Source organism: Dreissena polymorpha, chromosome 1, assembly GCF_020536995.1.
Source record: "Dreissena polymorpha isolate Duluth1 chromosome 1, UMN_Dpol_1.0, whole genome shotgun sequence".
NCBI lineage: Eukaryota > Metazoa > Mollusca > Bivalvia > Myida > Dreissenidae > Dreissena > Dreissena polymorpha.
This window is the reverse complement of record NC_068355.1, coordinates 125,869,654-125,896,512: the sequence shown is the minus strand read 5'-3', so window position 1 is coordinate 125,896,512 and position 26,859 is coordinate 125,869,654. Positions and strand designations below refer to the sequence as shown.

The following is a 26,859-nucleotide window of genomic DNA, read 5'->3' as shown; positions in this document are numbered from 1 at the left end:
GCATGTCAAATTCCAAATATGAAAACATAAAATAGTTTATCAACATAACAATACACAGTAAAATAAAAATAATAATAACCATGTTGTGAAATGTAAGGTATAATAAAATCATATTTACATGTTATATGGTTAAATGACAATATAAAAGCAGTTGCAAAACACAACTGAGTTAGACATGTGGACAATACCATTCTAACTCACACGATGTGTACTGTTGCAATACTCAACCGACACTTTCAGAAAGTATTTGAACATGATAGCCACAGCATGCGTATCATTTATTAGACACTTTTTTTGGTTTTGGTGTTTGATTTTTTTACGAATATCAACACACTATAACATAATTTGGCAAATCTAAAGAAACAAAACGAGTCACTCTTGCGTTGACAGCTAACATGAATGGCATTCACACATTACATTAAATTGGCATATTTTCTATTTCAATGTTTAACGATTTGCAAGTGACAACAGAACAGAAATGCATTGCCAACGTAGAGCAAAATGCCCGATTTAGCTGCTAATGTAGGTTAATTAAGCCCTTTATGAGCTTACGAATGGTATTTAGGCACCAAGCAATTGAGTGTAAATTCAGATTCATTAGTTTTACTGCTGTACTTCTACTGTCCAGATATTCGCTCTTCATATCAGTTTGCTTAAAAATGATACAGCGTTTGAAATCCTAGACGATGACCCAGTGGTTAAGGCCGTTGTTCGAATCGCAGTGGCACTTTTGTTTCATGTTAAGTCAATTTCGTGTACTTATGTTAGAATGCTTTATTTTTTATTCTTACATTGGCCAATGGAGGACAGTTAATGGTAAAATTTGATCAGATATCAATTCATTTTGTGATTAACTTTTAATCAATAATCCACGATAAATATGTCTTTTCTCGGCGCAGTTCAAATATGGATAGGCCTCACGGAAGGGATAATTGTATTTTCGGTATTTTCACAGAATAAAAAATTAACCAAAACTCTCATAATGCGATATTTAAGGACGCTTTTTAATTACCAACGTGCAGATAAAAACATATATGTAACTTACTTTCAATAGGCACCTAAACTGAAGTATTGCTAAATATAGACATGTGTTTAAAAGGTTCATTTTCCGCCCTTCTGTTTAAGTAATGACAAAGAGTTTCTAAGTCTTGTTAACGACGTAAATAAAAAAACGCAAACATCTCACGTGCCATCGTAAAACCACTGTGTTCTGAAAATAATTTAAAGCCGATAATCTTGTATTTCATACAAAAATAATAATAAAAACCGTCGAAATGCTTCTTAGTCAAGAATAAAAGTTGGTGATCATTTGTACCGATATAATGGTCGGACTTTGTTGCGAATCAAGCACTGTAGAATGATTCTATGAATTTGCGAACACGGAACTGTCCTAATGTGAAGCCATATGCACACTGAGTTCTCACGTGGTTAGTCGACGGTTCTGAAAAAATATAACAACTTTAAATACTTCATGCCATGCCAGTACTTGATCAAAGTGTCCTGCCTTATGCCTTGTTTGTATCTGTGTTGTCCTTTAAAAGTCATTACCACACGGAGTTCTCACGTGATTAGTCGACGGTTCTGAAAAACGATGACAACTTTAAATACTTCATGCCAGGTCAGTTCTTGATGCCATTGCCCTGCCTGATGCCTTGTTTGTAAATGTGTTGTCCTTCAAACGTCATTACCACACGTTTTAATATCCTTTCGTCGTGAAAAAAAACCCCGCACATTTCTTCGGTTATTGAAGTCGGTTCAAATGAGTATATAAGTCCGCATGCATGACACACTCAACTCGAAAAACATTTGAATAGCAGACTTTAACCAACGCCGTGTTGGTTGTATGCACGTTTCCGCGTCAGAACTGTCGTACGTGTCTCGGCTAGAGTATCCGTCCCATACCAATATACTGCATGAATCTTAGGCACAATGTGTAGTGTTCGTATAACTATTTCTTTATTGTCTTACAACGCTCAATCTTGAATTAATCTCTTTTTCCACCAAGGTAAACAGCTAACGGTAGCCCATGGCACAGCATAAATGTGTATTCCGAAATGCAAACACTGTAAACAACACTGGGCGGGGAATTACTCGTGCAAAGGAAATAACGTATCCACTGTGAAATTAATTGATATTGATGGATGGTAGTAACGTTCACATATTAGTCTATCTAGCCTCTTGCTGAAAGAAAGGACAAACATTGGTGAATAAAACATAAATGTTATAAGTATTATTTTAACACACGCAAATGTATGTTAGGTAGTCTAATTGTAGCGTAGGTCCATTTAACGATCTGTTTTTGCATGTAAGGAATGTAGACAACGTTTAACCATTTATGTTATGTTATAAAATATATAGAGACTATTTGTTGATTTTGGTGTACGATAAAATTTTATATCACGAAAGGTTGGCAAAAGAAACATATTCACGAGTGGCGTAGTGAGTGAAAAAAAATGTTGTGTAAACACTGTAAACAAGAGTTATAATATACTTGTTTACAGCTATCAGAACATTTATAGTATAATTGATACATCGAAAACAACAATTTTATTTTCATTCCATTCACACAGTAATTGTGAAAATTCTACTCTCATTTTATGGTAATGGAAAGTAACTAACACTTGATGACCAGCGTAATGGATGTAAAAATATTGCGATTTTCCTTATATTTGCACTCAGTGACGAATACCAATTCTTATATTTTATACTGTGATCGAAATTTGCTTCATAACGAAATTGTATATTCCATTAAAAATCAAAAGTATAATGGAAAAAACTCTTTATTGGACATAAATATTAATGAAACTTGCAAGAAATCGACCCTCGTTTACCAAACGGTTTTTGAACATAGAGCATGTCGTGTATTTTATATTTAGAATAATAAATACTTCAAACGTTAAGATATACGTATTGTGATTTTGTGTCCAAAGTATATATCACGCTAGTTGCGTACCTTGAAACAAACCGATTTAGCACTTTAACGTACAATTGAATTAAATTTACAGACAAGTTATATGTCATGTGGTTATTTTAACATTTGATATTTTATAATAAACATAGAAAATAAGGCAAGAAAAAAACTCTATCTAGTTTCCAACCACAAAATTCTAGTTTCAAACCACTAAAGCATTTTTGAAATTCATTTTACAGTTTGGCAATATTTTCACGGAGCTTACAGTTATGCAAGTATTATGACGCGTATGTAAGAAACTCTTTATTCTCCAAACGTCAATGAGTTTTTGATTTAAAACGATTATCGGGCAGCTGTTTATTTTTCAACGCTATTGGTAAGCGTTGAAAAATATTGCTAGGCCACTAAAAAACCAAACCTGGTTATAACAAACACACATATGCGAGCATGGCATGAGGAACATTGTGTTAAAGGAAGTACGATTTGCTCATTTTTAGGTTACTTTACTTTATCTCAATTCACTTAAGATATACTCATGGGACGAACACGTGTGTTTCATAACCTATTTATACGATCATTAGCATTCGTCCATGCACCTTTTCTCTCCTTTGCCGCTTTTTTATACGCCTCTCGTTTCTTTTTTTCCGCCTTTTTCCTTTGCAGTTCCGCCTGTGCCTCTGGGTCGGCCATGAACGCCTTTCGCCGCAAATACGCCTCGTAACAAGAGGAAAAGATGGCGAAACCCACGAAGACTCCTAAGCCTACCAGCCCGCCTACTAACATGATTGTGTATTTGCCTGAAATGAAGACATGACATTATAAGAGTACGTGGCCGAACATTAAAAAAATACCTCTACCTTAACCCTTTTTCGAATCACGCACACTAGAGCTTTTTTTTAATCATATACAAATATATTGCTGAATCTTTTGACGAGACCAATTGAGATTGTGATCTTGACGAAACCACTTTCCTATAGATCAGCAAGAAATAACGTATATCTTTTATATTTAAGTTCCACGCGTAATCTAAAAGTTTCAGTCTAAGTTCATTAAAGTATTCTTAGCGCGATACCGTATTTGTTTTACTATATAAAGTCGCAATGATGAAGTTATCATGAGCGATTGACACGTCCCAGATTTTAATCTCACTTAGACAGCCTTCTGAATATTTTCAGATTCCAAGAAATCTATGGTCTCAGAACCGGACACGCGAGTGTCTCTTCAAGCCTGAAGCTTTCTACAAAATTGCGTATCAACGTTTATTTGACGCTTATCATTATAAAATCACATAAACGTAATAAAATTATGATCGCAACCTTATGTTTCGTAAACACCACTCGCCTAAACGAAAATGTAAAAATTGTAATAAATTAAACGAAAAATCCGCAATCTTAACTTCATATACATCATATAGATCACAATTTCGCTTAAACCATTCGTATGCATCGCTTACGTTCACCCCCTTGATCGGACACAATTTAAGCGTGTCATTCAGCAAGAATCTGGTGAATCTTAGTTAGCTATAAATAACTGCATTCCAAACTAAAACAACAATACCTAACGGGAGGCCGGAGCACCCATCCTCGTCACATCCGTCTTCATCGCAACCGCAGTCGTCGTAGTCGTCGCACCGGTAGGACAGCGTCATGCACACCTTGTTGGGGCATTTCCACTCGAAAGAACGGCAGGCTGCAACAAAGCGTTGCGCTTATTACACTCAAACATAATCGAATGCAATTGAAAACAACATCGTCACAGTGTAAGAACAATCATAAATAAAGAACCAACATCGTGAATCAGAGTGTAGTTCTTACAAAACTTATTTAACATCGCTGTTTGCTTATGCCGGTATTGTTTCAAACACAGCATTCTTTCTTTGTTTTGTTTATTGCTGATCGAAGGGTCGGCATAACTTAGTACTATCATTATTGTCATAAGAGAGTATTGCGTGTTCTGCTACTGTTTCAACATATAGGATCATCAATTTTGGGGAAATAATAAATAGAGGATTGACCAGATGCAAAAATGTGGTGTACCAATACAATTATTAAACAATTATTTAGATTTTCTGATGCTGTTCTGTTGTTCATGTACCACTGATGTTTATTTTCCTACACTGATCGTGTTAATCGTGTTCTGCTACCGTTCATGTTTCTTGTGTTCTCACGTTTATTTAGTTCATGTTTCGATACCGTTCATGCTTTAATTCATGTTTTTTATATCGTTCATGTCCCTTGAGTTCATGTATTGTTACTGTTGATGTTTTTTTATGTTCATATTTTGATACCGTTTATGTTTGATGTTTTTACACTGTATGGAGTTAACCCATTTATGCCTAGCGTCTAGAAAAAAGGACTTGGCAAACAGCGTAGACCCAGATGAGACGCCGCATGATGCGGCGTCTCATCAGGGTCTGCGCTGTTTGCTTAAAGGAATTTCTGTAAGAAATATTCTAAATATAGAAAAAATATACTAGACATCCCTAATTTTGGAAATAAATTGATACAATCTTGAAGGATGGGAGAGTCCACTAGGCATAAATGTGTTAATGTTCTGATTCCATTTATGCTTTTTGTATATTTTTTGATACAGTGTAATGTCTTCATGAACTGATAGTATGAATGTTTATTTTGTTTATGCTATTATACCGCGTATCAATATTTTACTAATGTTCGGGTAGTGTTTTTCATTAATAGATTGGGCTACTTTAAATCCACTTGGGTATTTAAAACTCTCGCACGACAGGTATCTTGTCAATAACTAAATTCAATAAAATATACAACTTTATCAGATAGTTTGTATACGTGTATCAAGGAATATTAAATACTATTTCAAGTACGTTTATATTGGTGAAAAACAGTTGCATTTAAATGTGATTTAAAGAAAGACTCGCAATACTTACATCGTATTGGCGATATTAAAGTTGAGTCTATGGAATCTGAAAGAGGGAGAAGAAAAATATGTTATGGTTTTCTGTTAACATAAACATTTAAGAGTTTTTTTTTCAAAATCGTCAAAACTCATGACATATATTGGGTTTCAATTGCATTTAACCCATTTATACCTAGCGTTTAGAAAAAAAGACTTGGCAAACAGCGCAGACCCATATGAGACGCCGCATGATGCGGCGTCTCATCGAATCTGCGCAGTTTGCTTACAATAATTTCTGTAAGAAATATTCTAAATATAGAAATAAATATACTAGACATCCCTAATTTTGGAAATAAATTGATCCAATGTATAATGATGGGAGAGTCCACTTGGCATAAATAGGTTAATACATGGGCTAATCGATCTCAATCGAACATTTGATTGACAATGCGGTAATTCGAAGATTTTTTTTTACTTATTTGGTAATATTTATATACGATTTAAAACAAATTCCTTACCCCCACCTCTCTCTCCGCCCACATGAAAAAAGTTAACGTTGTACGAAAGCAAGAAGATCCGGCAAACAACAATTTGTGGCTGTATTGGGGATTGAACAAGTTTGCTGACGGATAACTGTTAGAGAAAGCCTGTGCTGCATTTATTATACCCCCACAAAGGAAGTTAAGGGGGTATATAGGAGTGAGCTTGTCTGTCTGTGGGTCGGTCGGTCGGTCCGTATTAAGTGTCCGCTATCTAATTCAAGTTGTTTTCATCCGATCTTCACCAAACTTGGTCAGATGTTGTTCTAGATTATGTCTAGGTCAAGTTCGAATAAGGGTCATGCCGGGTCAAAAACTAAGTCATGGGGGCACTTAGTGCGTTTTAAACATTGAGCATGTTGTCCGCTCTCTAATTCAAGTAGTTTCATCCGAGCTTCACAAAACTTGGTCAAACGTTGTATCTAGATGATGTCTAGGCCAAGTTCAAACATGGGTCATGGCAGGTCAAAAACTAGGTCACGGGGTCACTTAGTGCGTGTTAAACATTGTGCATGGTGTCCGCTCTCTTATTCAAGTAGTTTTCATCCGATCTTCACCACACTTTGTCAGACGTTGTATCTATTTGATGTGTAGGTAAAGTTCGAACATGGGTCATGGCAGGTCAAAAACTAGGTCACGGGGTCACTTAGTGCGTTTTAAACATTGAGCATGGTGTCCGCTTTTTGTGAAGACAACATGCAAAATATTCTGTTTCAATGCAGCATGTGGGAGGATTCGTCACGTCTGTGACAAAGCTCTTGTTTAATTTTATCGCAGAGATTATTTCACCATTACATCGTTACGTCATTACATTTGCGTATCTTACAAACGTGTGACATTGACTAACTGTACACCCAAAAAAGTTGTTACTGAAACTAGCGAGAAAAGTTTTCCCGTGTTATAACTAATCGAATTTTAATATACATGATTTTCATTTACCGTTCGCTATGGAAGAAATTTCTGCTGTGAAAGTCCCTGCAGTCGTGCTGTTACCATCGGCCTTGAACTGTATCCGCAGCCACTGAGCTTTTGCATCGCGAATGTAGTTGGTTTCGTCCGTGCAGTTCTGACTCCAGTCATCGAGCACATCAGCGCCGTCTTTTCCTTCTGATAACTGTTAATCATTTAGAGCTATTTATTTTATGTTAATTGCATTGAAAGCATTAGGCTTCTTGAAACGCTCTCTAGTCCGTGTCCTGGGTATACAGGGAGATCTTAATAACGCTTCCACACTGGGGATCGAGCCCGAGACCTCCCGGTCTCTAGGCGGACAACGTATCAAATACACCATGGCGAAAGTTAAACAAATTGTAAATAAATTGGGAAACATGCGACAAAAATGCGTTCATTTACGTCGTATACAATATTCCAACCCAAAAATATCAACTATCGATTTCTGAATACTTACAATGAAATAGTCCCTACATCCTTCCGCCTGGTCTGCGGTATAATTGATGGCAGCGGACAGGAAGTGTTTGGCGTCTGTCTCTAGCCACCAAATGCAGTTAACGTTGGGTTTGTACTGGGAACCAGGCGAGATGGTCACACTTCCCCCTCCCGCTATTTCTATATAAGATCCACACGCTGTAACATAAAGAAATGGGAAAATGTTCATTTAAATTTTACGGCAAAACATGGTTTAAGGAAAACAAAGTAGATGAAGGGTAAATCACACGTCAGCATCGCAAATTTCTGTGAATGGTCAATAGTGTTGTTGTTTTTTTTATAGAAACGTATAGACGTATATAATATTGTAAACGCTATTCAATTTGGAAAGGGATCTAAATAAATGTATTGGTCAGTTAAACAAGAGTTAGTCCGGAAATTATGTAATCATTAAAATTTAAACACAAACAATTTTTTATGACAATAATGATGCACATAACGCGTAAACTATGCCCCCCTGCCCATTCTTTAAATGCATTTCTATGTGTTCATGTCAACGGCATCTACTCAGCAAACGCAGAAAAACAAATACGAAGAAAGAAAAATCCAATGCTTTTTTCTGCATTAAATGTCATCGATACGTCTTATCTGCACCATAATGTTAAGTGATTAAAATACATGATCGCCAATAACGTCTACAAAAGACAACTGGCATAACCGACGGGTGATTTTTTTATTTGTACAACATTTTAGCACATTATTCGGTAAGCTATGTTTCTATCTATGCAGAACGATCTGTAAAAAAAGATGTGCTTTATGTTGACTGCTAAGCAAATGAAACTTCATTTGTACATAAGGAAATGTCATACAACTATGATTAAGTTTTTCTTTGATACATTTTTAAATTTGCGATTCAATATCAAAACTGCTTTTTTAAGGGGTACAATCTCGCATAACAGCCTTAACTTCAATCAATACTTTCCCGCACTATTTTATGTTCCTTATAATCTTCGCGTCGCCTCATAAGGTGTATCAAAAACCACTTTTATTATTGTAAATATAGTAGTTTACGATATGTAATACTGGATAAAACGTCAACCCCCTCCTTTGAATTTCCAAAATGGATTAGCGTACACTCTAATCCGAATTACACTACAATAAAGAAATACCATTGTGTAACGGGGAACGTGTAGCTTGTTACAATTAAAGTGCACCAAATAGTAAATAAGTCGTTTAAATGTATATAGAGAAGAAAGAGTGTAACAAAAATCTTACAGTTTTACCGCACACGCACTTGGCCTCTCAAATGAGCTAAAAAAAAGATAAAAAATAACTTACCTTCACATACTGATGACAAAGCCATGACAACTGAAAGATAAAATAGAAAATCCATGTTCATTTCTAACAACAATATGATACAAAAAATGTATCCGTTTTTAAATAACACCATATAACTGCAAACATATATTGAAAATGATTTTTTCTAAGACAGTGTGCTTCATAAAACTTGAAGATGCTTTAAAAGATTCAACTAAAGCACGGTTATGTTAAACTTAAAACAATAGCATTCAAACTAATTAAATATCCTATAACCCGCTGTATTACAAATAGGTCTATTGTTAATGAGATGACTATCAATTGAATATGACAAGCTTTTGAGTTAAGGTAACACGATACATTTTGTCATTAGATGAACCGCTAAAACAATAGATCCACGTACGCATTGAACCATATGGCTTGAATACAAATCAATGAACCATGGCATACATGGCACTGCGGCTAATTAGATTAATTCTATTAATTTGGTATCGATTTTTGTCATAATAATTTTAAGCGAACATCATTTGACCATCGATTCCTTTCGAGCGATTGAATGTTGCGCGCACTTTCCTATAGCAGTCATCTTACAGCAAATTAAAACTTTAAACCACGAGAACGTTAGATCGAAAAGTTTAATAGCCAAGTATTGTGTTGTTAAAACTTCAACTAAATTTTTGCCATGTTTGCCAAGGTTCGGGTTTCGTATTTGATTAACGTTTTATAGTCTAAATCTGTTTATGGACGAAAACCCGTATGTCCGAAAAGAACGAAAAGATTATTTTGGCAAAAAAAACACCGCCGGTGTCCGAAAATGTACAGCGTCCGGAAACTTTAAAGATTAATAACAGTATCTACATTGTCAGTAATGAGAATAAAAGTGTATTACATGTATATTAGATGAATTAGTTGAAATGTAAAGCGCGTAGTTGCAATTAATAATGAAATTAATAATACATGAGCAGTCCGCACAGGCTAATCAGGGACGACACTTCCCGCTGATATTATTTTCGTTTCAATGAAAATTTGTAAGCGGAAATACTGTTAATGTGAAAAGTGTATTTATCCTATTCATGGATATCGTCACTAAAATGCGGACTGCAAAGGCCCATCAGGGACGAAACTACACGCAAATGCATTAAGCCCGGTTTCCCCATGGGGCGGCTCAAATAACAATTACGTTATTGATATCAAGCAGTACACCTAACACGCATGGAAGAGGTTAACGCTTTTTGAACATAACATAACATACATTAATATTGATAAAAACGTTGTCCTCAAGGAATTGTAGGTTAACGCAACATTACAACAACTGATTGAGTCATGACTCTTTGATGACTGGTCCGTTAGAGACGGGAGATGTGTATGTACGTTTTAGCAATTCCAAAGGAGACAAATGATTATTTACTGATTAATAATGTATTAAAGAACGCGAGTAAAGCGATTGAAAAACAGTTTTACTGAGAAGACAATACGAATAGCTGTGCTGACCTTGTTAAGTTATTGCTCATAAAATTGTCAATACAAACGCTTTTAAATTGGACGGCTTAAAACGTATAACGATGTACAATAGTGAGTCAATAATTAGTAAATGAAAACACTGTCAAGTTTAATTGAAATAAAAATTAATTTCACATGCCATCAATTATTTAAAAATATTTCATAGGAATGCTCCAATAACATATGAATATAAGTATATTTATCGAAGTAACACTGATGACGTTATGACGACATCTATATATGACCTCAAAATTGTGTTCTTGATATAATTCAAATATACATGCCTCTTCATTGTAATTTATTTCGGTTAATTGACATTCATTTGGAGTGCCGGTCACCGTATTACGAAAATGTTCAAATGTTGAGCTCAACACAGACGATCCAATTTAAGTTTCTACTCCGCTGACTATTGAGAATGGCGGACAGCATCTGAACACGCTCAAATCTCAGCTCTTAGTTGACTCACATATTCTAACTCAAACTTTAGTGAGTAGGACTCTGAACAGTGAAATTAAAAAAACTTTGTTATAAAAACGAACAGTGTGAGATGTTTAACTGACGGCATTGATATTACTGAAAAAACTGTTGAAGACGGCGAAAATCCAAATACAAATGTGTATCTACAAACCAATATTTTATCGGCTGCATATTTCTGTAAAAATGTCAATGAATACATATAAAACTGATTGATGAAAGAACACACGATGTAAATGAATTTTATATTGTAGCGCAACAAAGGAATCAATGCAGGAATCCGTCGGCAGCAACCAATAATGTCGCAATTATTGCCGAAAAACGGTAAATAGTATGACCCTTAATGAAATCCAATTAGGCTGAGCTTTGTTTACAACTGAGTTACCGTTGCCGGTAAATTAAATAATTGGTTTCTCGTGTTTCTAGAATTCACGAGAAGGAGAATTCGGGGTACCAATGCCTAACACGAAATGGGAATAAAACAACCAGATCTGAATGTGATGGTTATACATAAATACAACACTAACATCTTACTCGAATACCTGACTTAGGGTTGTACACTAGTAAATAATTATAGTCTTAAGCAAATGTGATGTTTTTTTCTGAAAAATTCTGCCTTTTTTTATTTTTAAATTGGGAGACTTTATGGGAGGAAAATACTACACAGCTGGTGTCGAATATATATTATTGATTAGCTCGGCTCGAACATTAATCATTCGCCAATGCATATGGTTCAGGTTCTCTAAACCTCGCCAAATAAGGTGAATCTGCATTCAAAATTAACCTTGTATTCCTAATTTTAGGTGCATTCTACAATGTTGATATAGCATACAAGCACAATAAAGCAACGTCATTTTCTTTATTTTTGACGTCATTTTATGATAGAGTGTTGTTTTCAGTCATTCTCTTTCGTTCTTTATCGAAACCAAAGACAGAAACTACTAATAATGATGGGATACATAAAATAGATAGTAAGTGTTCGTAAAAGACGCCGTGTCGTCATGGATATGGTGTCCAGCCTAGCAACCAGGAGGTCCCGGGTTCGCTCCCATTTGTGGGAGCGTTATTGAGATCTAACCATAAGACGAGGAGTACTGGTTCTTCCCATGAAACGAGCGTTCAATAAGAATTATGATTCCGATGTAATAAAGCTAAACAATATAGCCCGACAAGTTTATTTGCGTGTCACATTAACATTAATCCCGTGGCAAGAATCGTGTTTTATGCCCATAAAATAAACCTATATATTTTCAGTTTTGGTCTTTATGTAAAAATCATAGACGAGACGGTCAAAACAAAATAATATTTTGGTCTTTGAGGACCATTACAAGTTTTATTTCACCTTCAATAACACGTACAGCCACATCACAAAAAGTGCCGTGAGATATAGAAGTAGTCTACAAATTTGAAACAGGTTCAACAATTAATTTATTTCTGGCACAATTTCATAACACATTTATTTTATCACTGTTGTTGTTTTTTTTGGCTCAATTAGGATCCCATTAATAACAAATCAGCCGCCTATTTTGCCAGAGATTGCTCAGTACCGATTCTCCTAAACTCTGGCAAGTATAGCACTTCTTGACAAGGCGGTTCATGAGGAATTTTTAGGAATGCGCTTACTGCGACTACGTTTTATAATTCAATGGAGGCGTCGGATTGACAGTTTATGACGAGATCCATTTAGACTGGTATGTTTTATTGAAGCACAATCAAGAATATGTCTCTAAAACCGGTTAATAAAATAGTTAATTCATATTGTAATGCAATTTACTTGCTGTTTATTTCCACGTGATAAATTGCTTAAAACCCCTTTTCGTGTGTGATTATAAACTCATTTGTAGATATCATAAAAAGGAATGAACTATGCTCCTGAAACAATAATAAATTGTACATAGATCGCTGAGGTCTTGATCAAGCAGAGAAAAATATGTTAAAATAAGCTGTGCAGTAGGATCTAAGAAAAAAAGCCACTTTTAATAAGTATATTTGCTTGCTTTATTAATGTCATCTTCTATACCATTGCAATTATCAATGTACACAAGTTCGAAACTTATCTTCTAGCAAGGACTATTTTATCGAAACGGCCAAAATATAGACGATGCGAATATAACTTTATAATATCACAAGTATATATGTAAAGAATGATTGGTTGGAAAATATATAATAAATTTGGATAAAATTATGAACGGGCAACTACCAAGTGTTATACATACAGTAAGAGTCCTTCGCAAAAGAAGAAGTTTGTCTGCTTTAAAAAGTGACGAAATGCGCTATTGGAGCCCGATTGAAATCGATTCCGGATGAGCCAGGCCGGAACGGTGCACTTTTTTAGAGTATGATTTGGAAAGGACTCGTTACAAAAGGGAGAGTCCTTTGCCGCTCTTCCAAAGTAGCCGTTTTGTGTTCGAGAATATACATATGAGCCTTGTTCTTAGAAAATTGGGCAAAATGCATGTGCGTAAAGTGTCGTCCAAGATTAGCCTGTGCAGTCCGCACAGGCTAATCAGGGACGACACTTTCCGCTTTTATGGTATTTTTAGTGTCAAGGAAGACCCTCCTTACCGAAAATCAAGTTGAGGCGGAAAGTGTCGTTCCTGATTAGCCTGTGCGGACTGCACAGGCTAATCTGGGACGACACTTTACGCACATGCATTAAGTCCAGTTTTCTCAGAACGCGACTCGTATAGTTTAGCAACGTATACCTCTCCTACGTTCAAAGATAACTTGTTTGACATGCAGTTAAGGTCAAAGATATTTTGTAGTTTTGAAGTCCACAGTTGAAACTTCATACGTAAGAAGGATTTGCGTCCTTTTTTTAATTCGTAATCCCTGAACTACTATGCATAGTCACTTTCACTTTATTTCGTAAGTCAAATATCTGTGACATTATTTCACAATGAAATAAAACCTTAGCACGTTTTTAAAGGCATGCTCCTGTCATTCAATGTTCATGCTGTTTGTTCATGTACATTAACACTTTTATGTACATAATTTTGGGAATGTATGGCAAATTACTGAAAATGTAAATTCGTAAATCAGTTTGAACCGGATCTCTTAGTCTTATTTGTACATGTATGTTGTTTACACAATGTCAAAAAGCAGCTTATCTCCTTACATAATAACTTATAACCCGCTTTTCAATAGACGTATTGTACACAAACCCAAATTAAATAAGTCGTAATTTATTGCAATTTTAATCTGAATTAGACTGAATAAGACTGACTATTTCTTTTGAAAAAAAAAAGCTATTTAACGGTTGACAGAGACAATTGATATATTGTATGGAAATAGTATGTAACGGAAATTGGTTTTGATGTAGTAACTATTAAAACAGAAGAGCTCGTTGCTATGTTATTCTTTTATTTTTCAAGTACAAGCAGTATTCGATAGAAGCAAAATATATGCGGAAGAATAAGAGTAATATACACAAGTCATGTTCTCTTCAATATCTACGTTAATATGCCATTACGACTGTATGGAAGCTCGTTTGAAGCAATCTTACACTTAATGCGTCAAAATCCGATTACTTGATTGATAAGATTCAACTATGTTAAACGGTACATACTGTGTATTGTGTATTGTCTATAGTTTGTCATAAATATAATGCGGTTTCTATTCATCTTACCGGTCTCTAACAACAATTATTCTTCGGCCAAATCCATTATTTTTCCTATTCTCATAACGGGCTTTTCTTTGGCAGTTAACCGTGTTGACATTTTCGTGTAAATATTTGCAAAGACGGTGCAACTGCTCTTGATCTACGTCCTTGTTCAAGAACAGTCACAAGTTCAACAATCCAATGAAGTCACTGTTGCATTTAGAAACGTCCCCTTTAGTACATATACTATGATTACAGAGATTTACGATATACGATCATTGTTAATTTTTCATTTTTTTGTGACGCCTATTCAAAAGTATTTATTTATGTTGTTTTAAATAACGATGATAGTAATATACTGAACAGCCGTTAAATCTGATCAATCGTTTTGTTGTATTTAACCCTTTATGCGCGGGAACCGAATTTTGAAGGCCTTTGCAAACAGTTTGGATCCAGATGAGACGCCAAAGAACGTGGCGTCTCATCAGGATCCAAACTGTTTGCTATTCTGATAGTATTCTTTGAAAAAAAATCCAAGAAAATGCTAATTTTAGAAATTCTGCAGACGACATTTAAGCAGACGACAAATTTCCCAGCATGCAAAGGGTTAAGTGTTTAAAACAATTTGATTACCCTTCATCTGTTACTGTGTACAGCGGCTCAGATCGATTTTATTTCAACGTTTAAAACTATATACTTCCATTGCATTATTCACAATTTGTTTGTTTTGTCTTTTTCCATACAGCAAATCAATCAGAGCGCACTGATGCACTATTCGTAAATTGTATGCATTTAATCGATTACGACTTTTTCAAATGTGATATCGTGGACAAATCGACTTAACATATTACCATTTCTACACCGATCAGATAAGTATTTCGAGTTATATGAAACAGTCAATTTATTCGCTTTCTAAAGGATTTACCGCACGGAGGCTTGTAAATTATATCGATTGGTTTTCAAATGTTCGGTCTTTAGAAAATCAAACAAGAAACTAAAAAGTGTGTGGTCCAATGAATACAATATTTAAACGCGAGGAACTTCGGCAATTCGTTTCACATTTGTATACATGTTCTGCTGGGCAAGTTTCGTTTGCACAATTTAAGAAATGATGATGTAATAATCATTGTATGTCTTACATTGTCATTGGGTATTAGTTATTTGTGTCTATGTAACATTATGAAATCACATCGGAGTAACCGTTATTTATGAAATAGTTATGTATTTGTAATATAATGAAATGTTATCGGGTGTACCCGTTATTTATGAGATATTGATGAATACGTAACATTATGAAACTATATCTGGTGTACCCGTTTTTATGACAGTTAACCATAATGGATTAAACCTTGACATTATTGTTCGATGCAAGATTACCTTGGTGTTGTGCTCGTTAATTTTTTTTAATTCGCTTACTTATTATGGATATTATAATTCTAATTGTTCTCTGTCGTTTTATTAACTTTATTTTGGTTACTATTGCATCGATAGGCATTCACATTAGCTAATAATAACTGTCAATCACGTGCGGATTAAGTACATTTATTCGAGTAATTTATTGTCCCGTTACTTTGGTTTAAACTTGTCTTGAAAGTTCAGCATTATGTATTTATGTGTCTTTTAAAATCTTTGATTATCTATTCAAGATTAAGCATTGCCACTGAAAAGAACTGCCTTATTTGATGAATTTATATTTTTGTAACGGTGACATACGTTAAACAAATCGGGCATCTTTTGTATTGAATTAAAATTATCCGTATATAAGTAATAATTTTCGTCGTCAGATTTGTTCTTCATCGACCAATCTTCAGTTTTTAATCAAATAAATAACACGAAAACTCCGTACTTACGTAAATAGACGCAGGCGGTGGTCAGTGAGACATAGTTGAAAGAATGGCGTGAAAATCCTGTCCGCATAGTATGGTCACCTACTAAAGTCATCACATGCAGCCAAAAGGAAACTATCCGCTGTCATAGTAAATCACTACCTGGGGCCATTTGCGAAATCTGCTTCATTGAACTACTTCTGTGCGCACTGATGTGGAACATGATATAGGTTTTGCCCTAAATCAAATGTTATCGTAAAAAGTCACTTTCTCAGTTCGTAGAGGCGAAAAGGTTTCGGTTATATGTAATGGTTTGAGAATATTCGTCAACATATAAATCACATACATTACAGTTTAACTTCAAACGTAATATACAACTTGCGTCGATACCTTGTTTTGTTTAATAACATATGCATACACTTATGCCCACACTATATCCACGGAGTCAATGTCACTTTCAAACGTTGCACTGATAGTATTTCTTGTTTACTCATGTCACTCCAGTCTGAAAGGATTGCACCTATCGACCGGAGGGTAGATAGTACCATGAACGATGGAAACAGGAGCGTTAGAGCTTCACAGAGCAGCGTAAATATGTGTTCAGCTATTTTACTCCAGATTCCACGCAGACAACATCTGCCCTCTTCGTGCCTATGTCACCTGCAATTAACAAAATATCATGTAAATGACTGTCATACAGGTACAGATATTACGGCACTGGGAACACGTGCATGTCGATAGAAATCTGTGATCGCGGACGGTTAAATGCCTCTGAAGTAATGTGTTTGTCTCATACACATGAAACAGTCTCATGAAAACATCTACAATTGTTTCTGCCAAACGATTGTGTGTTTTCGATTAGCCAGATGAAGTGAGACAATATGTGCATAACGGCCGCTAAATGAAGATGTTTGATATTGTTTCGAAGCTGTATACCATTTGTAGAACAAATTAATTCCAATCAAGAGAGAACATGCGAATGAGGCATTCTTTCGACAAAAATAACAATTCCATTATATCTTTTGCAAAGCAGTTATGAATGTTAATGGACACTTCGATGTACCGCCAGTGTCTTTGTTTATACAGCGGGTCATAAACAAAATCAAGATTGACACGCCAACTTAAAAAAAAACACGAGTGCAGAAATAAAAACGTTAATTTTACCCATGATATAGTGTTTTCTGAACGATAAATAGCTTATCCACTTACTCGACGTCTAAAGCTTAAATTCCCAAAATCTGTGGACAGCAGCATGATAACTTTGACTAGTGTATAACAGTAGGTAAATCACTATCCTACTATGACGTCGTAGAAAGATTTACCCATTTATGCCTAGTGGACTCTTCCATCCTTCTAGATTGGATCAATTTATTTCCAAAATTAGGGATGTCTAGTATATTTATTTCTATATTTAGAATATTTCTTACAGAAATTCCTGTAAGCAAACAGCGCAGACCCTGATGAGACGCCGCATCATGCGGCGTCTGATCTGGGTCTACGCTGTTTGTCAAGTCCTTTTTTCTAGACGCTAGGCATAAATGGGTTAATGTTGAGAACAGAATACTATAACATGTAGCCATTTGTATAGTAATAATATTATGTTACGATACAGCAAAACTCAGATATCGCAGAATGGTCATTTATCTGCATAATTGTGTTTATAATTCTTCTACTGTAATTATAACGAGTGATAACAAGGTAGCATTCAGACAGTTTAAAAGGCCTTTTGCGAATGCTTTATTGACCAACATGATAAATTTCCCTCCGTGAATATAATATCTATTATAGAATCGGAAAAGAATTTCAATTAATATTCGACAGGTATTTCATAAGAGATTGACAGAGATGAAATTGGATAGGTAATATCGACTGCCAACTGTTCACTTTGAGATATTTGGGGTTTGTTGTAGTGCAATTTCATAACAAACCAATCAACATAAAATAGTGTCAATTACATTGTAATGACACTTGAAAACAATTGAAAAATATGTTGATTTGACCTCCTAAAGGAGCTCGTTTTTTAGACAAAACGTTTGCAAAATTTGTAGAAAAAATATTTTTATTATTAAACATGATATACAATGACATGAAATATTCATTTTAAACATGTTATGACCAGACCGTGTTAAAACATTGAATTAAAAGTATTCAGAGTTGTTGATTCACTGTTTAAAGACCTACGGCGATTACGGCACTAGATTGTCTGTGTAAAACTACATTTCACCAGAATTAACATAGAACTGACAGCAATGCATGAATACAGTAAAATACCGTTATGATAAATATATACGTTTCCGAACTGGAAGCGCACGCGCACGAAGAAAACCGAATGGAAATTTAGGAAAAAATCAAATCGTATGATTTATGCTTATCGAGATTACGAGTGCCATGTAAGTGTTTTTAAGCCATAACTAGTCACACATATGTATGAATGTACATGTACATACGCATATAAAGTTAAAGGCATTCAGATGATGCAAGTTGTTTTTTTATCTACATATTCCCTGGACGATCGGCGTTGATCATTAACCCATTTATGCCTAGCGTCTAGAAAAAAGGCCTTGGCAAACAGCGTAGACCCTCATGAGACGCCGCATCATGCGGCGTCCCATCAGGGTCTGCGCTGTTTACTGAAAGAAATTTCTGTAAGAAATATTCGAAATATAGCAATAAATATACTAGACATCCCTAATTTTGGAAATAAATTGATCCAATTTAGAAGGATGTGAGAGTCCACTAGGCCTAAATGGGTTAAATTGAAAATCAATCAGACGTAAACAAACAACAATCCAGTGACGCATGTAACATTCGCTGTGTGGTCTTCAAGGGCTTAAACAGAGCACGGTAATCGATTTCTTCAATCTTTAAATTGAGGCACATATTTTAATTCTCTATTAATTTAAAATCAATTTATTGGAAATGTAAAACCTAAAAATAAGCTTTCGATTTTTATGGAACGTAAACATTGCAATTTTAATATAACAGTTTCACCAGAATACTCTGTTAAAGAAGAAAAGATTTATCCGAACAAAAAAGTCAATTATTATAATAAGTTTTTATAATCTTAAAGAAAAGCCGTTACTTCCCTAAAAAACATAAATCATGAAAATTGAATAATTATGAAATACTAGTATTGAAAATTAGTTATAAACTAGCCTTGTTTCTTAGACATTATCAAGCCAGATATATAAATAACTTGCATAAATTACCTTTAATATTAATTCATATGTATGTTTCAAAGCTGATTGTGTTGTATATAAAAGGATTAAAAGGGTTTGGTTCAGGTAGGATCTTCATTTAAATTTTTTCTAAATGAACTTTGTACACACTATATTGCAACTTAAAAATGAACTATACCAAATGTTGTATAGTTCGCTTAAGATTTTTTTTATAAATCGGGCTATGGATTAAATAATAAAACCGAGAAACATTCTGTATTTAACGACAAGACCACATTTTAATTAATAAGTGCGCATGCTTTGTGAACAGATCACCAGGCCACATATCACAAAGCTGCAAGATGTCAAACAAGTTCTCAAGAAAAATATTGACAGAAAATGTTAAAATGTCTGTTGCCTTTGGCATGATTTTTAGATGGGGACCAAGATTAGGCGCTAGACTGATCCGTATCAAGGCATTTGATTTATAATTTTATACAGCGTAAAAGTGCAACTATCTTTCATTCACATCTGCAGGTATATTAAGTCATCTTGTACAGAATAATACAAATATATACATAGTCAAACTTCAAGTGACCAAGTGTTAAACTGTTTTGACACAGCACACAATAAAACACAACTTTATACGTTAGATATAAATAGGAAATGCGAACACTTGTGGTTTAACCCATTTATGCCTAGCGTCTAGAAAAAAAGGCCTTGGCAAACAGCATAGACCCTGATGCGGCGTCTCATCAGGGTGTGCGATGTTTGCTTAAAGGAATTTCTGTAAGAAATATTCTAAATATAGAAATAAATATACTAAACATCCCTAATTTTGGAAATTAACTGATTTAATTTAGAAGGATGGGAGAGTCCACTAGGCATAAATGGGTTTAATCCGCTGTGGGTGCTCCAAACCTTAGTAACTCCCATAACCATAAACGTGCAAATAGAAACTTATAATCAAATAATTGTTAATAATTGTATCTTATTACTTTTCTTCTTAACGTTCAATTGCTTGAAAATGTTTACATAAATGTTACTTTCTATATCTGTGTATTATCATTAAATATTAAGAACATAATTCTCATTCAAATATAAATATAGTAAATTTGAGCGGTAAAATAATCTGATATGTTCAATAAGTTAGAGCACATTTAGATCAACAATATTCATCAGATACTGAACGTGTATTTTTTACATAGCTAGATGCGATGAAATGTATCCAAACTAATTTTAAATCCGATTCGACTCCATTATAACCAGTCGTCCGGACTAAACACTACAACACAATAAGCAATTGTCCAACACTAATTAAAACAACACAGTAACAATTCAGTTAATTATCCAGCAACACGCCTGTTTATTGTTAATTAGTACACACATTTAACGTTTTTTAAACGAGCTTTCAATTCTCACTAAAACACAAATCATTTACCTCGATCTTTGAAAGTGTATGATCATAGCGATACTAGTTCAATTATGCATGTATAGAGAGTATGGTATCGTTGTATAAACTAAATCGATCTTCCGTTCATTGTAAAGCCACCGATCGACTTTTCACCCGTTCGATAGGTATATTGTTTGAAAATTTAAGCCACGCGTGTGTATTCAAAGAACTTATCTATTGGATCATATAGAGCAAGTCAATGAAATAAATCATGATATAAACTTCTAAGGTACTGCTCGCAAATATATGCCCCTGACACTGACTTTTAAGCACGAATATGTTAAAAATACCGATAAGATTCATATTTTGTCCCCTTTCTAGAAGTCGATTTATCTGTTTCTTAGTAAGTATACTGAACGTAAAAAAACGAATAAAAATAATTGAAAAAAAAAGCAAATAATGAAAGATAATTGATTTCACGAGTACCAGGTCTATGTTGTCGAGACATAGCGGGGTAAATTCAGTAGTACAAATTTAAGGTTGGCACACTTTCCATAAAATATTGTTTTTCTAAAATAGCTCTGGGGTTGCCATGGGATGGTTTTAAAACAGCTGCTAAGAGCAATCTTAAGTCTAAAATCTTAAGAAGTACTTAAGAAAGAGAAGCACAGGTTGTTTTTTTTTTAAATTAATTGCTCGTGCTTACATAATAGTAAAAGGTATTCATTTAGTAAGAGTTTCGCTTTAACCCATTTAAATATATGTAAGGACCTAAACGCGTCATAGCTAGGATTTTTGCGAATTTAAGGAATTGCCCTGTGGAATCTTGTGGATACGGATCTTGTTCCGACCGACCGCTCTTTATTTAAGTAGTTAATCATTGAATATATAATTATCAAGTATAGTTGTATAATATATGACCCGCTTCATTCGAAATTGGATTTTATGCCAAATGCAGCAGGGTTGTTCCGACCAGCCAGCGCAATCGCGTAAACTGGTCCGTATCTTCGCGATAAAGTCACGGTTTCTTGCTCCCATAATACCCCCTGAACAGATCGCGTAAACTGGTCCGTATCTTCGCGATAAAGTCACGGTTTCTTGCTCTCATAAACTCCATGAACAGATCGCGTAGAATGATCCGTATCTTCGCAATAAAGTCACGGTTTCGTGCTTTCATAAAACCCCATTAACAGATAGCTTAGACTGGTCCGTATCTTCGCGATAAAGTTACGGTTTCGTGCTCTCATAAAACCCCATAAACAGATCGCGTAAACTGGTCCGTATCTTCGCGATAAAGTCACGGTTTCGTGCTCTCATAAAACCCCATAAACAGATCGCGTAGACTGGTCCGTATCTTCGCGATAAAGTCACGGTTTCGTGCTCTCATAAAATCCCATAAACAGATCGCGTAGACTGGTCCGTATCTTCGCGATAAAGTCACGGTTTCGTGCTCTCATAAAACCCCATAAACAGATCGCATAGACTGATCCGTATCTTCGCGATATAGTCACGGTTTCGTGCTCTCATAAAACCCCATAAACAGATCGCGTAGACTGGTCTAGAGCTTCGCGGGCCGCATATATCATAAGACCCGTTTTCGCGTGAAGTAAACAACATTTTGTTGTATAAACAGTAATCAATCGACGTCGCAAATGGGCTGTTCCGCGACTCCTGGTGACGACATTATATTCATCGAAAAATTTTCAACGCGCTTGTCTAAATAACTACTCTTTTTTAAACGATGATAACTAACTGCTGTACAGTATGTTTTGGTCAATAAGAAACTTCTAATACGTTAAGATGTGGTCCGTATTTTCAATACCAACACATAAGAACGATTAAGTGTGTTTATGGATATATAAACATTAATTCGCAATCGCGTAAACTGGTCCGTATCTTCGCGATAAAGTCACGGTTTCTTGCTCTCATAATACCCCCTGAACAGATCGCGTAAACTGGTCCGTATCTTCGCGATAAAGTCACGGTTTCTTGCTCTCATAAACTCCATGAACAGATCGCGTAGAATGATCCGTATCTTCGCGATAAAGTCACGGTTTCGTGTTTTCATAAAACCCCATTAACAGATCGCTAAGACTGGTCCGTATCTTCGCGATAAAGTTACGGTTTCGTGCTCTCATAAAACCCCATAAACAGATCGCGTAGACTGGTCCGTATCTTCGCGATAAAGTCACGGTTTCGTGCTCTCATAAAACCCCATAAACAGATCGCGTAGACTGGTCCGTATCTTCGCGATAAAGTCACGGTTTCGTGCTCTCATTAAATCCCATAAACAGATCGCGTAGACTGGTCCGTATCTTCGCGATAAAGTCACGGTTTCGTGCTCTCATAAAACCCCATAAACAGATCGCGTAGACTGGTCTAGAGCTTCGCGGGCCGCATATATCATAAGACCCGTTTTCGCGTGAAGTAAACAACATTTTGTTGTATAAACAGTAATCAATCGACGTCGCAAATGGGCTGTTCCGCGACTCCTGGTGACGACATTATATTCATCGAAAAATTCTCAACGCGCTTGTCTAAATTACTACTCTTTTTTAAACGATGATAACTAACTGCTGTACAGTATGCTTTGGTCAATAAGAAACTTCTAATACGTTAAGATGTGGTCCGTATTTTCAATACCAACACATAAGAACGATTAAGTGTGTTCAGCATGTTTAAATGTGGGAAGCTTTATATTTGAATCAAACACGTTTGATTGCTTTGAGACGAGATAGTATTAACATATATTTTTATTTTTATACATGACTTATACCTCAGTCACAAATAAAGACTGATTACCGTCCGATCAGCGGACGACGGTTTTTACGCTCATCGGGCTAGCGCCCGACCGAAGATCGCATGGACACCGGATCATTTTTTTGCATCGGGTGGCGTCCCAATTAATTTTAAGTCCCACTTAAAATTTAACTCGACGTCGGGCCCGGAAAGGAATCGAAGTGAGATGGAAACAAGATCGGACGATCAAAGCCCGGTTATCGCCCGGCGATCACCCGACATCGGATTAATTGTACGTGTTTTGGCAAAAATTTAGGAATTTCCCAGGGAAAATACATTGGCCGACGACCGTCTGATGGCCGGAGGGCCTCCGCACGATAACTGACGGACGCCGGACGGAGCTCGTCACGTACACCGAATCCGATGCCGGACGATCGCCGGGCGATAACCGTGCGTTGATCGTCCGATCTTCTTTCGATCTCAACTCGTTTCCTTCCCGGGCCCGACGTCGTCTTAAATTTTAATTGAAACTTAAAATTACTCCGGACGCCGCCCGATGCTGCAAAATGACCCGGTGACCATGCAATCATCGGTCGGATACCAGCCCGATGATCGGAAAAATTCGTCGTCCGCTGATCGGACGGTGATCGGTCTCTATTTGTGGCTGAGGAATTAAACTGTGCCACTCATCGGACGGCGGACGGCCCCGACGTGTCCAGTCTTTCCGATGCCTGGAGATCGGACACCTCGGCCGGCGACCGGATTATTTGTGACTGAGGCATTAACGTAGATTATTTTACAACATATATCCCTATTTAAAATTCCATTTGTTGCCATTTCACGAGTCAAAAGGTATTGCGCTCTATTAAATCATACGTTCGTTATAAACGTGTAATCGTTGAATGATCACTTCAAATTCAGTTACGTAAGTCAAAATGCTTCGAAGTACCGCCTGGACGAAATAAACCCTTAACAGGTATTAACATTTTAAAAGCCTACACTTTCTATTGTCATTCAATATTCGCCCCGTTTATTCGGTTCTTTTTATGCAAATAATTATCATTCGGGAAATGTGTGACATAACATTCTGTTATCTAGTTCATGTTATCCTAAGTGCACATGTATGTGTTAATCAACCGATTTATCACACCAACAACTTTACGCAAGAGAATCAGTATTTTTCGATAAATTCAATCTGAGCAAAATATCTGCGAATAAAAATATGTCAAATCAGTGACCTTCAAACGCGTTTATCTCGATTGTACTTGTTTCGAATAATTGTATTTATCCCATTTTCAACGCGACATTGACGGTATAACACCTTATGGAATATACTAGCCTGTATTCAACCTTGTGGATATACCTGTCGCGTGCACGGACTACTTTTTATTTTACCACTGAATGATTTTTCATAAGAAATAAAGTCGAGAAAACTTTAGCTTCAAAATTATACGACCTCCAACCTTTAAATCTAGTCATATGACATAATTTGTCTCCATCCGTATAATGAATCAGCTGATTGATGGCGTCATAAAATGACATACTTATTGCGTCATTTTCCCCCATTTTTTTGACGATTTATTATAAACGCGACTTATTTCACATGTACATGTACTGTATATCGACATATTTGAATTGTCAATTGATCACATTTTCCTTATTTCCTGTAATGTCCATTGTTAATAATCCATGCATATACTTTTGACATTTAAGAATGTACAACAAGCCATACAAATATCGCACAATTCATAAATAATCTGCAATATTTGCTTTCCGATTTAATTCACGTTAGGCATAGAGCTGTGTACCGTATAAGATGATAAAAATAGCACCACACTGGAATTCGGAACGTCCCATTTTGTACACGGATATTATCCACTCATTTAACTGTTGTGTAATGGAATGGTATCCATTCTTTGTGTATTTATATATTAAATTATTTTATTATACAATAAGGGCATTTACCATAGACAAATAAAACATTGTGCAAGTTTAAACATAATTATGTTTGTATACAGAAATCTGCAAATGCAACCGAGTTTACCAACGGCTATTATTTGATAAACTGCTCCGGTTCATTTTAACAGCAGTAATGTACATAGAGCACATGACGTAGCGTGTGACGAAGAAGAAAGTTTATTGAGTTCGTAAACTCATTTGAATATAGTGATAGGATGGCATAAGGGTCTTCATTTAACTATGCTAAAATAATTAGTAAAGACCCTAGATGCAAAATCGTCAATTAATGAGTTAAATGGATAATTAGATGGATTTTAAAGGATAATTAAAAGTAAGATACTAGTTCGAACGTGTTTTGGCTTTTGTTTGTAATTTTGTCGTTCCCTTTTCTCGGGGAAATGATTTTAACATAGGCGCCATTGATGCATCGGATCACACACGGCATACCCATACCATTTTATGAAAAAACACGTTCTGCGCGTCCTTAAATTCGTCGTCCGAAGTCGGAAAACGTATTGCCCTGTATATTAAGTCAAATAAAGTGTCAGTCGCTGCAATTGTCTGTTTACTCGTCGAAATTGTCAAGGTCGTCGATGGTGTACATGTATGTTGACATCGACATCATTTTGTCAGGAGCAATCGCCGCCATATTGGATTTTGATCATTTTCTTTCGAAAATAAAATTAATTATAGTAAAGTAAAATCTTCTTTTCGCGGTCGTAATGTGTTACAATTCGCATACTGCGTAAAATTGAATCGAGGCATATGGTGATATTTTTACTTGTTTTACAGTTTGTGTGTGATTTTTTTAAGACTATTTTGCGTACCAGAACAAATACATTTATATCACTACGCATGGTTACATTCGTTAGATTTTAACGCTTTTAAGACTGAATTCAAATTACTGTTAAGGTTATTAGATCTATTTATGTTAAATGTCACGTTGAAAACAATCAAATGGGATAAATAGAATACTAGGATTAGCGTTGAATACAGAGAAGTTTATGTTGCTTTGCTCGAACCCCGAAAGCGCTCGCCAAGGCTCGCGCTCCCGGCGTTATAAGCCTCGCAACATAAACTTCTCTGCATTCAACGCTATCCTAGTATTCTCTATCTATACATGTATAGCTCATAACGGTTCTCTTCCTTATTTCGTGCCTCCTATCTCCTTTAACGGAGAGTGAC

The 26,859-nt window shown here is 35.6% G+C and overlaps 1 protein-coding gene across 2 annotated transcripts in view; it reads right to left on the bottom strand.

Annotated features, from left to right (window-relative positions):
* Positions 1 to 800: 800 nt before the first annotated feature.
* The window catches only part of LOC127848921 (suppressor of tumorigenicity 14 protein homolog), a 48,362-nt gene continuing 22,303 nt past the window's right edge, over positions 801 to 26,859 (bottom strand). Inside the window, exons 1-9 of one of the 2 annotated variants that reach the window (XM_052381656.1) lie at positions 21,025 to 21,150; positions 16,450 to 17,085; positions 9,046 to 9,075; positions 7,730 to 7,905; positions 7,261 to 7,435; positions 5,814 to 5,849; positions 4,469 to 4,600; positions 3,508 to 3,708; positions 801 to 2,181 (exon numbers count right to left, since the gene is read on the bottom strand). In XM_052381656.1, the coding sequence (XP_052237616.1) occupies positions 2,171 to 2,181; positions 3,508 to 3,708; positions 4,469 to 4,600; positions 5,814 to 5,849; positions 7,261 to 7,435; positions 7,730 to 7,905; positions 9,046 to 9,075; positions 16,450 to 16,540 (852 nt within the window). In that variant the 5' untranslated portion in view covers positions 16,541 to 17,085; positions 21,025 to 21,150 and the 3' untranslated portion in view covers positions 801 to 2,170. Of the gene's footprint in view, positions 2,182 to 3,507; positions 3,709 to 4,468; positions 4,601 to 5,813; positions 5,850 to 7,260; positions 7,436 to 7,729; positions 7,906 to 9,045; positions 9,076 to 16,449; positions 17,086 to 21,024; positions 21,151 to 26,859 lie in introns of those variants that run through there. The other variant, XM_052381649.1, reaches the window with a different exon arrangement.